The sequence below is a fragment of the Centroberyx affinis genome, unplaced genomic scaffold (assembly GCF_046629955.1).
Source record: "Centroberyx affinis isolate AG114_WGS23_722 - 3 ecotype Tasmania unplaced genomic scaffold, CSIRO-AGI_Caff_v1 ptg006586l_1, whole genome shotgun sequence".
NCBI classification, from domain to species: Eukaryota; Metazoa; Chordata; class Actinopteri; order Beryciformes; family Berycidae; genus Centroberyx; species Centroberyx affinis.
The window spans coordinates 152,646-164,244 of record NW_027283338.1 but is presented as its reverse complement, the minus strand read 5'-3'; the positions used below and the strand labels follow the sequence as shown (position 1 = coordinate 164,244).

The 11,599-nt window shown below is 40.2% G+C and overlaps 1 protein-coding gene and 4 non-coding genes across 5 annotated transcripts; all 5 read right to left on the bottom strand.

The window, feature by feature from the left end:
• Positions 1-864: 864 nt before the first annotated feature.
• LOC139638821 (non-homologous end-joining factor 1-like) lies at positions 865-5,504 on the bottom strand (the record flags this gene model as incomplete). The annotated part of the gene is made up of 5 exons (XM_071512859.1): positions 5,445-5,504; positions 4,483-4,634; positions 3,912-4,124; positions 3,083-3,295; positions 865-1,003 (listed from the first exon to the last, which is right to left on the bottom strand). Coding segments are annotated over exons 3-5 (538 nt in total), but the record flags the coding sequence as incomplete, so codon positions are not given.
• Positions 5,505-6,652: 1,148 nt separating this feature from the next.
• trnac-gca (transfer RNA cysteine (anticodon GCA)) lies at positions 6,653-6,724 on the bottom strand. Its single transcript has one exon. It is a non-coding gene; the product is annotated as a tRNA-Cys (tRNA).
• Positions 6,725-7,059: 335 nt separating this feature from the next.
• On the bottom strand, positions 7,060-7,131 carry trnac-gca (transfer RNA cysteine (anticodon GCA)). The gene has a single exon. It is a non-coding gene; the product is annotated as a tRNA-Cys (tRNA).
• Positions 7,132-7,655: 524 nt separating this feature from the next.
• On the bottom strand, positions 7,656-7,727 carry trnac-gca (transfer RNA cysteine (anticodon GCA)). The gene has a single exon. It is a non-coding gene; the product is annotated as a tRNA-Cys (tRNA).
• Positions 7,728-8,004: 277 nt separating this feature from the next.
• Positions 8,005-8,076, bottom strand: trnac-gca (transfer RNA cysteine (anticodon GCA)). Its single transcript has one exon. It is a non-coding gene; the product is annotated as a tRNA-Cys (tRNA).
• Between the last annotated feature and the right edge of the window lie 3,523 nt (positions 8,077-11,599).

Below are 11,599 nucleotides of genomic sequence, written 5' to 3'. Positions count from 1 at the left end.
CATAGTCAAAGAAAGGTCCTCACAAATCTAGTAATACAAGACTGTGAAGATTCATAATTTCATCAAGAGTTTCGTTGCAAAACAAGATGCCCACTTGTTTGAAACATGTGGCGTTTACTCTGACAGAAAGGTTTGGCAGCAGGTGTAGCGGTCCTGCTAGCTGGTCTAGTGTCTATTAGGGAGACCGTCCCGAAACCAAAAGGTCAAAGGTTCGATCCCCAAACAGCAAATATGTCCGTTAACAGTCATGTCTCCTGCTGAAGAGTCACTGGAGACACTGAACATCTACCTGCCCGCTCACTGTCAGTCGCTCTGGATAAGAACATCGGCTAAATGAACAAAATTTAAAATGTAACATGACTTCTGGTGTGCAAGTAAAATATGTTGTAAATATACATAAATATTACAGCAGCTATTATCCATTTAGAGCCTTTTACACACAAAACAATGTCTGTTCAGAAGTTGTCTGTGTGTTTTTAAAATATCGAGTAATGCAAATCAGGCAATAATTTCCCCCCCAAAATGTATGAGTTTTTGAATTAAGCCTTTCATTTATGATGTATGTGTATGTGTGTGTGTGTGTGTGTGTGTGCGTGTGCGTGTGCGTGTGTGTATGTGTGTGTGCATGCATCAGGGCTCCTGCACGGTTTCGATTCCACAAAATATATATTGGGAAAGTACAATATTTTTTCCACACTTTTCCAAACGTAACAAACGTGCAACTTCCAGACTTTTCAAGACCTGGAAATCACCAAATTCTTTTACCATACATTTCCAGACCTGTGTAGGAACCCTGGTGTGTGTGTGTGTGTGTGTGTGTGTGTGTGTGTGTGTGTGTGTGTGTGTGTGTGTGTGTGTGTGTACCTCTGCTGAGCGTTGCTCCGTTCTCCCTGTAGTCCTGGATCTCGGCGTCCTTCCTGAGCAGCAGGCCTCCCAGCTGCTCCGCCTGCCTCTGCAGCAGCCGGCTCATCAGCAGCAGGGGGCGCACCAGCTGACCGCACACCTAGAAACCACACACATGATTTACAGCTGATTTAAAGGTTCCACTGATCACCTTTAAAAGCACTTTATGGTCTGGACCGATAACTACACTGCAGTTCCCCGTGAACCACAGCACAGTATGAGATCCTTCTCTATGAAATCGCTTGACTCGCTTTTGTATAATGCTTTAATTTCACCCACTTCTCATTTTTGTGCTTTTACTTTTAAACCACTTTTTCATTTGAATGCATTTCTCAGTTGTATCTCCTTGGATTATATATTTATTTTTTTATATATTGTTTGTTTTTATGCCTTTTTGTAATGCTCTTTGTAAACTCATCTTTTAGATAAGTGTTATATAAATAAAGAGTAGTAGTAGTAATAATATTAATAGCAGTAGTAGTAGCAGTAATAGAGACCGTAGTAATAATAATAATAGCAGTAATATTAATAATAGAAATAATAATAGAAGTAGTAATAGTAGTAGTAATAATAGTAGTACTAGCAGCAGTAGTAGTAATACTAATGGTAGTAGTAATAACAGTAGAAGTAGTAGTAATACTAATACTAATAGTAGTAGTAATAGTTGTAGTAGCAGTAGCAGTAGTAGCAGTAATAGTAGTATTAGTAGCAGTAGCAGTATTAGTAGCAGTAGCAGTAGTATTAGTAGCAGTAGCAGTAGCAGTAGTACTAATACTAATACTGGTAGTAATACTAGTAGTTTTCCTCTATATCGATCCAGCAGCAGATTAACTGTCAGGCTGTTTGTGATGGAGCGGTCACAGGTTTGATCCCTGCAGCAGTCAACATGTGTCCACTAACAGCCTTTTGTCCTGCTGAAGTGTCTTTGAGCAAGACACTGACCCACTACCTGTTCACTCACTGCAAACCACACAGGATAAGAGTGTCAGCTAAACGCCTAAGAGTATAAAAATGCAACAATTTTACCACAACTACTTCAGAGAATGCAATATGAAAAAGCAAAATGCCTCCTCACACACACCCACAGATACGTCCAATATTTAAAAATAGAGCCTTTAAGCATAATAAACCTACAAACAAGAGCAGCATCAGCACTGCAACCTTCACTAGAACCAAAACTGTGGCAAAACAAACCCGAATATGGAACCAAAACCAAAATTACCCCCTACCATCACCGCTGCAAAGCAATATATAGGAAACACTGCCAATCTCTGGCAAGCTACCCCAAACATCTGTCACAGGAGCGGGACTACTGCCGAAACCAGAGAGCCATATGTGGGCGCTTCAGCTGCTCCACGGCCTTGATGATGCAGGGAAATAGTTACATATACTGTATGTATATCACCGCTGCTGGGGGAAAAACTATGTAACTGCAATTATGGTGTTTTTCTTCTTCTTCTTCCTGAGTTGAAAGTTAACAAAGTGATTTATGTGTTACGTAAGTTTCATGACACTTATCACAATTGGTCATCATCAGAGCATTTGCTTCAAATAAAACAGTTAGCCACCTTGCATCACATGATTTTGCTCATGCATTTAAATATAGATGATTCTTTTACCATGTGTTAAATGTAATCATCTTAAACATTCCCTACACGGTTTACAAAAGCAAGCATCACAGATTAGATTACATATATAGATTAAGGTTCGACCGATATGTGCTTTTGAAGGCTGATACTTATGGCAATAATTTTGTATTGAGGCTGCCGATATTTTGTGCTGATATCCAATATCTTAACATTTTTTTCTGTGTGGAAAAGCCTCTGAAACAGCACTTAGACCATCATCATCGGGATTTAAAATTAAGTTTTAAGTCACAATATATCACCTGTTATTTTCCTACCAAGATGGCCGTGTGGTGACGTAACAGAATACTATGAATAGGTGTTTACAGCAAATGTTAAAGCTTTCATGAACTGGATATAGATTGAATCACTACTGTGTTAGATCAGTTGGTCAAAGAGTAGCGAAACTGATATTTATTAATATGAAAAAGTTGCAAATTATTCCTTTAAAGTGTCACAGAGGAAAACACTGCACCCCTGCCTGCTCACTCTGAATTAAACCGTCACCTAAATCCCTACACTGTGAATCAGAAGTATGTGACTATGGACCGTACCAACGCCACGGGGGCGGGGCCACAGCGGAACTCCCAGTACAAGGGAAGTCCCGCCAGCTCGCTCTTCAGCCTCATGCTGATGTCGCCGTCCTCCAGGCGGGTCAGGGAGATCTGGGCGTCGCCGGCGGCAACCCCCGACAGGCAGGGCTGAGCCACCTCACACAGGTGGGAGAAGAAAGCCTGGGCCGACGCCCGCAGCCGCCGGTTCAGCTCCTGGACGGACGGACCAATCAGATTTATTTGTCAGTTACAGAGAATAAAGATCATAAATACAGATTGAAAACAAGGCAGCAGTAAACATGTCGTCCCTCATGAATGATGCAATCCCCTTCTGGGCCAAATCATTCACAAATATGTCACCTTGTTGTTGTTTATTGTGTGGGACAGGAAGAGTAGAAGATATTTTGAAATGTTTTTAACTGACTGGTTATCAGGATTTTCAATTTTGACCTGTAATTGTAGCCTAAATATTTTCCCATCATTTCTCATCATACTGATCCAAAGCATGTCTTTTTCAACATACTGACTGTAAAAAGGTCAAAGTCTAAAGTCAGGCCTTTCTCCTACAGTTTTGGTGCTGCATGGATCACCGCTTTAGCACTTTACGGTGAAGAAATTGAAAAGATTTTGGTCCGAATCAATCGGTATGAGAGAAAATGATGGGAAAATCGGGTCCAGGTGGAAATATCTGGAGTTATGCTTTAAGAGTAAAGGAATAAAATGACAATGACTGATTACAGGTGGCGGGTGAAGTAGAAAACTTACCAACCGCAGTCCAAATTTACCAGCCTTTGGCCAGTGGTCGGTGTTAATTCCCCCCCTTGCATACCTGCGCTCTGCTCTGGATGGCTGCCGAGTCCATCCTCTCCTCCCAGACACAGTGTGTGTCTGTCAGCAGGATGTGGTACGCCGTTTCCCCAAACCAGCTCTTGGCCAGGAGCTGGCAGCCGCTGATGCACACAGGAAGCCAGGGACGCTGCAACAAGACCTCAGCGGGGGCTCCGCCGCCCTCCATCGTGGCAGGAGACCAAGGTCAGCACCGCTTCACGGAGAAGAGACGTCTTCAAGTTAACAGAAACCCCATGTAGCTTCGGATGGGCACACACTACATGATTTCAGGGATCAGTTCAGCAGCATCCAAGCTATAGTCCCAGGATTTATTTCTTCAAATCAGTGTGTGTGTTAAAGTAAACACTGAGTTCTGGTTGGGGAAGCAAAATGCACATCACACATTGCCAATTGCACCTATTTAGTGGCTCCACAATGTGTGTCAAAATAGGGATATACTCTCAAAAGTATGCATGTTTTGAGATCGTTTGTGGATGTGCATGCCACTGAACACCCACACCCAAAACAGAGTGTAATTTTCTTTTTTATCATACGTGTTTTTAATCACTCACCTCCGAGGAATGCGCCCCCAAGCCTGGACACAGATCTGTTAAAGCCGCGCTACAGACGCCGTCCCGGCCGCATAATCACCGCCTTGCTGGAAGCCGACCGCAGTGGCAGCTCCTGTGGGTTACCGGCTCCTCTCTGGTGATCTGTAATGGGACTGTTTTCGGGAAAAAACGAGGTATTTCTCGTCATTTGCCATTTGAAACACAGGGCACGTTTCGGAGGTTGACTCACGCCACTTTGGAAATCGCAAAACTACCAAATCAGTCACTTTATGACTACAATATACTGCCATCCAGAGCTGAACAAAGAATGCCAGCGGTTAGAGTGGACCAGGGCGAGCTGTAGTCCCGACACGTTCCGTTCTCACTTGCATGGAGAGAACGCTACGCCAAACTCCATTCAAAAATCTGTCAGTTTAATGTTGCCTTCCTTGTCGGCGACGATACATGCCTGATAGACCAAGAAAGGCCTTTTACGAATCGTTAGGAGAGACTGTTCAATTCGGCATACATTCAACACACTAAGCAGCACTTATTTTCATAAAATGTCCACCTTTAATAGCTCGCCTGTCATTCCCAGTCTGTTTGGCGGACGGTGTGAACAAAAAAAACCAAATGTGATTTTGTTGAAACTAAGCGCTGCTTGGCAAATCATTTGTATGCCGAAGTTGCCAAAAGACCCTAGCGATTCGCAAAAGGTCCTACGTTTTGGTCTACCATGTATGGAAGTTATATTTGTCAATAAGCAATAAGGAAAAACGAAACTGACAGACTTTTGAACTACCTTTTGCGAAAACGTTGGTAACGACAAGAAGAGACCTTAATTTGTTTGTCTGCTGGTGTAATGTCTGTCTAAAGTCACTAAAGTGTAAGTAAGTCACTACATTACTACAACAGCTTATAACAAACCTGGAAACACGTTAAAAAAGTATAAATTAATGTGGTAATACGTTAAGAGTACTAACGTTTGCAACAAAAGGATGCTTGTCCCCTGCAGGTTCCTGTTGTTGTCAGTTTGGATTCCAACACCGACTTAAAACAACAGTGAATTTCAAAGGTTCCGCTTGGGAAAAATACTAATACTAATACTAATAGCCTACTACGAATACTAATAATAATATTGAAGCACTTTCCCAGAATAATTCACCAAGTTCTATGAGGAAACTGACAAATACAACAATACTTAAGACATTTCCAGTAATAATGGTAGGCTAATCAGTACTTTTTTAAAATCAGTCTAGCCTAGTAAGTGATATATCAATAGCCTATATAGCGAATATACAACAACTTTTGGGTAATTAAGGAATAAAACATCAATTACACGCCTGATGCACATTTTCTGAAACTGCAACATAAAGTATAAGTAAGGTCTGATTTTCTAATATAAAATAACAGCCGCCAAATAAACATACTTATGTTACAGGGTGCATTTTGTTAGTATCTCCCACCAAAAGTAGGCCTACTTAAATGTATGACAAGTCATATTTGTGACTTCAGAACTCAGAAGTCGGAGCTTACAAGGAGCACTTGAAGGCAGCAAAAATCTTGCATTTTACATTGACTGCTCACACTTGATGAGAGGGCTGAGATCATCACCAAATGTCTCTGCCATTTGTGTGATCATCACAGTCTGAAGCACTGTGGCTGCACATTCATAATCCCTAATGTTAAATGTGGTTGTGATGAAAATCATTTCCTCCTTCTGATTAAAGTCTTAAATGTATAGAAGAGCAGAAAGTCTTGACGAGCAAGTTAAGTTTTGTGCCAACAGATGGCAGTATGGTTATGAGTACCAAAGAGGAAGAAAGATATTAGATACTGCAGCTCTAAGATAAACCATCTGAAAATGGCTGACACGCACTTTCTCAGAGCAAATTGCAGTGCAGTTATTGCATTATTGTCCTTTTTATATCTGCTATATTTCAGTTACCGTCATCATCATCATCATCATTATTATCTTGGTGTTTATCTTATTATTAATCTTACCATTTTCATTACCATTTGTTAATGCTGTTTTGGCTGTTGCTATTTTGTGACTGATCATGCATTTTCTCTGTTCTGTAATGGAGTTTTTGCTTTTGGTGCTCCTTTCAAAATAAAACCACATCACAGATTAGCTGACTTCCTAGCTTTAGTGACACATGAAGCTTGATGTGGTAACCATGTGATTTTCAGGGGGCACTAGGAGTTGAACCTGGGACCTCTTGATCTGCAGTCAAATGCTCTACTACTGAGCTATACCCCCTGATGGTGGACAAGTACAGTGTGCTGTACAACACAGGAGACAACACAGGAAAGTTTTTGTAACAGGAATGAAAGTCTTAAAGTAATTTCCCCTCCTTATCGAAGTCCCTTAGCTTTTTGTATCTCAAAAATTGCATTTCTGCCCCTGACCCTCAATCACACTAAATACCAACATCATTTTTGAGGATGGATCCTACATATAGTTAAACCTGCTATTGAACTAACAGCTTTAAATTGATTTTTAGTGCTCATTTCATAATAAAAGCACACCATCAATGAAATGGTTTCCTAGCTTTAGTAACACATCATGCTTGTTTTAGAAGCCACATGATTTCCAGGGGGCACCAGGAGTTGAACCTGGGACCTCTTGATCTGCAGTCAAATGCTCTACCACTGAGCTATACCCCCCTTTTCCATATGTTGTAAAAGTGGATTTGGGGTTATTAAATAATGTGAGAACATGTAAAGGATTCTAGAGAGATAGCTTCAATAGTTTTTCCTCTCATCAGTGTTTCAAACCAGTTTGAACTGAAGATTTGCTACACTGTCCAAAAATGATTCTGATGAGTCACCCAGATCCGGTTCAGTGAGAACTTCTAAAGGGAATTTTCACTTTTAGTGATTAATCAAGCATGATTTAGAGATCCTGATAACAGCCGCCAAATAAACATACTTCTGTTACAGGGTGCATTTTGTTATTATCTCCCACCAAAGGTAGGCCTACTTAAATGTATGACAAGTCATATTTGTGACTTCAGAGCTCAGAAGTCATTTGTTAATTCTGTTTTGGCTGTTGCTATTTTGTGACTGATCATGCATTTCCTCTGTTCTGTAATGGATTTTTTGCTTTTGGTGCTCCTTTCAAAATCAAAAACAAACCATAGGTTGGATGATTTCCTAGCCTTAGTGATGTGGTAACCATGTGATTTTCCAGGGGGCACCAGGAGTTGAACCTGGGACCTCTTGATCTGCAGTCAAATGCTCTACCACTGAGCTATACCCCCTTTCCTATGTACAATAAAGTGGATTTTGGGTTATTAAATACTTGAGAACATGTAAAGGCTTCTAGAAAGACAGCTTCAGTAGTTTTCCTCTTTGCTCATCAGTGTTCAAACCAGTTTTCCTTCCTAACTGAAGATTGGCTACACTGTCGAAACATCATCCTGATGAGTCACCCAGATCCGGTTCAGTGAGAACTTCTAAAGGGAAACCTCTGGACCGAGAGATGATTTCACAGCTTTAGGGATTAATCAAGCTTGATTCAGAGTCCATGTGATTTTCAGGGGGCACCAGGAGTTGAACCTGGGACCTCTTGATCTGCAGTCAAATGCTCTACCACTGAGCTATACCCCCTCATGGAGAACAGGTAGTGTACACCACAGGAAGGTTTCTATAACAAGGTTAACACTCCATGCTCATCAGTTCTCCATAGTGAAATCCCTGTCCTTTTTTATTCTAAATGTCATGACATGTTGTATTTCTGATCAAATTTCTATTAAACTAAACAGAAAACATTCAAATTCATATCTTTTAGGGGCCGGGCAGCTCTGCTGCCGGTCCCTCTTTGTATTTGCCAATGTTATTATTATTCTTCATCCTACAAGGAAGTCTGCCTTCCCATGCATGGAAATAAACAAAACTTTGCACATAGGTCCAGTCCCATGCCAAACTTACTCAACTGGAACTGGGGGCCAATAGTCCTGATGGTGGTGCTACAGCAACCGTCTAAAGTTCTAAACTTTGAAAATTCATTAAAAATCAGCCGTATGTGCTACAACTTTGCAACTTCAGCCTCAGTGTCGGCCCACGTGTGAAGAAACTTTTGTAAACTTCAACCTAGTGCAACTTATTAAGTCCATCACTCTGTTTTTCTCAAAAACTGTAAAACAATTAAACCTATCTCCTCCCACATTTTTTGCTCAATTGACACCAAACTTGCTACACTGCATCTTCAGACTGTCCTCCACAAGCAAAATGTCAGTAAACTGCACACAGCACGCTCATGTTTGCCTGTTTGTCTGTGATGCTTTATACCAAATGATACCAAACAGAAAAGAGAGGCAAAAGATCTAATGTTGGTGAGTCCAGTTTCCAAGACAGATTAGATTTCACTCTTAAGTTTGATCGGTCACCTGCTGTGTATTTGGGCAAGTAGGGTGAATCTCCAGGTCTTCATTAGTGGAGATGGAATGCTCTTCTCTGTTGGGGCCTCAGTTTGTGACTCAAGCTGATTAAGACAGGTGTATTTTTACATGAAAATCTAGCCTAGTGCAGCTTTAATTGGTATTATTTTTATTTGGTCCTCTCCACTGTCACCAGTCTGTAAAATAGTAAGAGCGAATGATTTTGTAATGGTAACCGGCATAAAGAGACAGGGTAACGTTGTCTGTGAATAAGGTGCACCCTACAAATACCAGAGTGGCCCATGTGTATCTACTGGAAACCTCAGCGGCAGAAGTCAGTGTGGTGAGATGTTAAATGTGTAATGGGCGATGGAGGTCTGATGTGTTTTGCAGCTGAGGGTTAGGGTTAGCATGGGCCAAGTACTTACTTGTTTAAATCTAAAGTGGAATTAATGTTTACAGCTCGTGAATGCCATTTTAAAGAGGCTGAAGCATACAGTAAGTGTGCAATAAATATATAATATATCCAGTGATGCTGTGGTAAATAAAAAGGTGGGTAAAGTCTGACCTGGTGGGTTTACCCTCCACTACCTCCCTGAATGTATCATGGTGTAGATAGAAACTTTGGTTTAGTGCGGTTAGCTCCATGTTGCTTGTTTAGTTGCCTATTGAGGGCCTGTTTTATCCGGTCATGTCCAAGAAAACACACTGTATAGCCATTGCATTGCAGTTCTGTATTTCTTTTATTTTGCATAAGGATCATGCACAGACTGGTCAATCTACAAACTAAGAACTGTATCTGTAATCTGTATTTATGGTAAAATATTTCACTGTTTCCACTGAAATGTAAAAATGCAGTCATGTGCGGTGTGTGTGAGCTTAACTGTGCTCTGTGTGTGGTGTTTGTAAAGCTGTGAAGTTGTTTTATTAGCCTATTTTAAATACTGTATGTAATTCTTTTTGACATATGTGTTGTGTTTTTGTTAAGTATCCACATCCATCCATCTAACAGTATGATGGAACTGATGGATCTGTTCCTGCTAGTTGTTTAATCTGATAATGCGCTGGTTACTGGTTACCAGACCCATCACCTGTCTTATCTGTTAATATTAATAAAGCGTGCCTAAATAAGCGTCTCTGTTGGCTTGACTAAGTTATTTTTATAGCCACATACACAGATACATAGTTTTCCATGCAGTAATCATCAATAGAAAAAAAATGTAATTAAACTACTTGATAAAACTAAAAAATTACTTGATAAAACCTTTTTTTTAGACTTTTATTTTTATAGTTAGTTTTTTATATTTTATATTTCCTGTTCATTTACATTCATTATATTATTATATAATATATACAGAAATCTTCCATTCTATTCTATTCTTTTCTTACAGTTTTGATTTTCTGTTTCACTTTTCAGCTTTAACTTCAATTTCAAATTGCAGTTTCATTTTCTCTATTTCCCTATATGATACATGTGAAGTGTTGTGAAGCAATGTAAAGTATGTAAGTATTTTTTCATTATTCTCCTATAGCCAGTGTGTTTACATTGATTTTGTCCTGCTTGCCAGTCCCATCCCTGTTGTAAGCGATACTTCCCTTCTCCACAGCTTCAAAATGTTGCTTGTGCATCTTGGACCTAAAGCTTGTGATACAACAAGCAACATTTTTGGAGAAGATGACAAGGCAATGTGTCGGTCAACAGGAATTGAAGTCAGACTTGCAGCATAATACCATAGCATAGCATAGCACAGCTGCCACGTAGACAATGTGAGAGTGTTTATCCATCTACTTGGGCTGTGTAATCCTGCAATGTTGACCAAAATGTTACACAGTGTGCGTATCAAGGATATAAAAGTGCTGATACACCTGGCCATTTTTAGGGCAATGTAGGCTACACTCCCAATACCAACCAACTAACCAAGTCAAAACACAGGATTAACATCTATTCAAGTGTCGCCTTGCAAAAAGACATTCCTGTGTGATTAAATAAATAATTTAAAGGCAACTTATTCATCGAACTTGATCATCATATTTGCTGACATTTATTTTCCCTGGTCATCTCTCCCTGAACAGTTGAACCAAAACACAATCTGTCTGTCATGAAGAGCAGAATTCTACTCTCTGTGACTCAACAATAAGTCCATTCCGTCCCTCACAGAAACTTTCTCCCTGAACACCCTCTGTTCATTTCAGCCACCAGTATCAACTGTGTTTGAATGCTTTTACATCTGTTCTCTAGTTGTGAGTTTAGTAGTTGGTTTTATTGTGTCGTTGTTTCTGCACTGTTGATTCATCATCCAGTAACAAAACATCAATGGACTGGATTGAAGGAGAAAGGGTGATCTATAAACCCATCGAGGTATGTGAGGATTGTTTATTGCAGTTAAATTGTAAAGATTTTGAGCTGTAATTAAATGTAGCATAAGAGGCTTTTGAGTGACATTATTGCATTTCCTTCAAAGGCATTGCTCAATGTACCGGTGTACAGAGACACTGTACAGCTCTGCTGGGAGTGGAAGTACTATGAAGTACAAGTAAGAACCACTTTTGTTTCAGGCCCGCACAAAATAAAACACCTGACAAATTCTGGTAAAGTGTCTCCTATGATTATACATGAGAACATTTGATGTTTTCTGTTGTCTTGTAGAAAAAAATGATGGTGCAGTTTTTGAGGCGTCAGCAACAAAAGCAGGTCCCATCTGAGCTGACAGCTGAGGACATGACTGACTGGCTGGTGGCGCAGGGCAAGACAT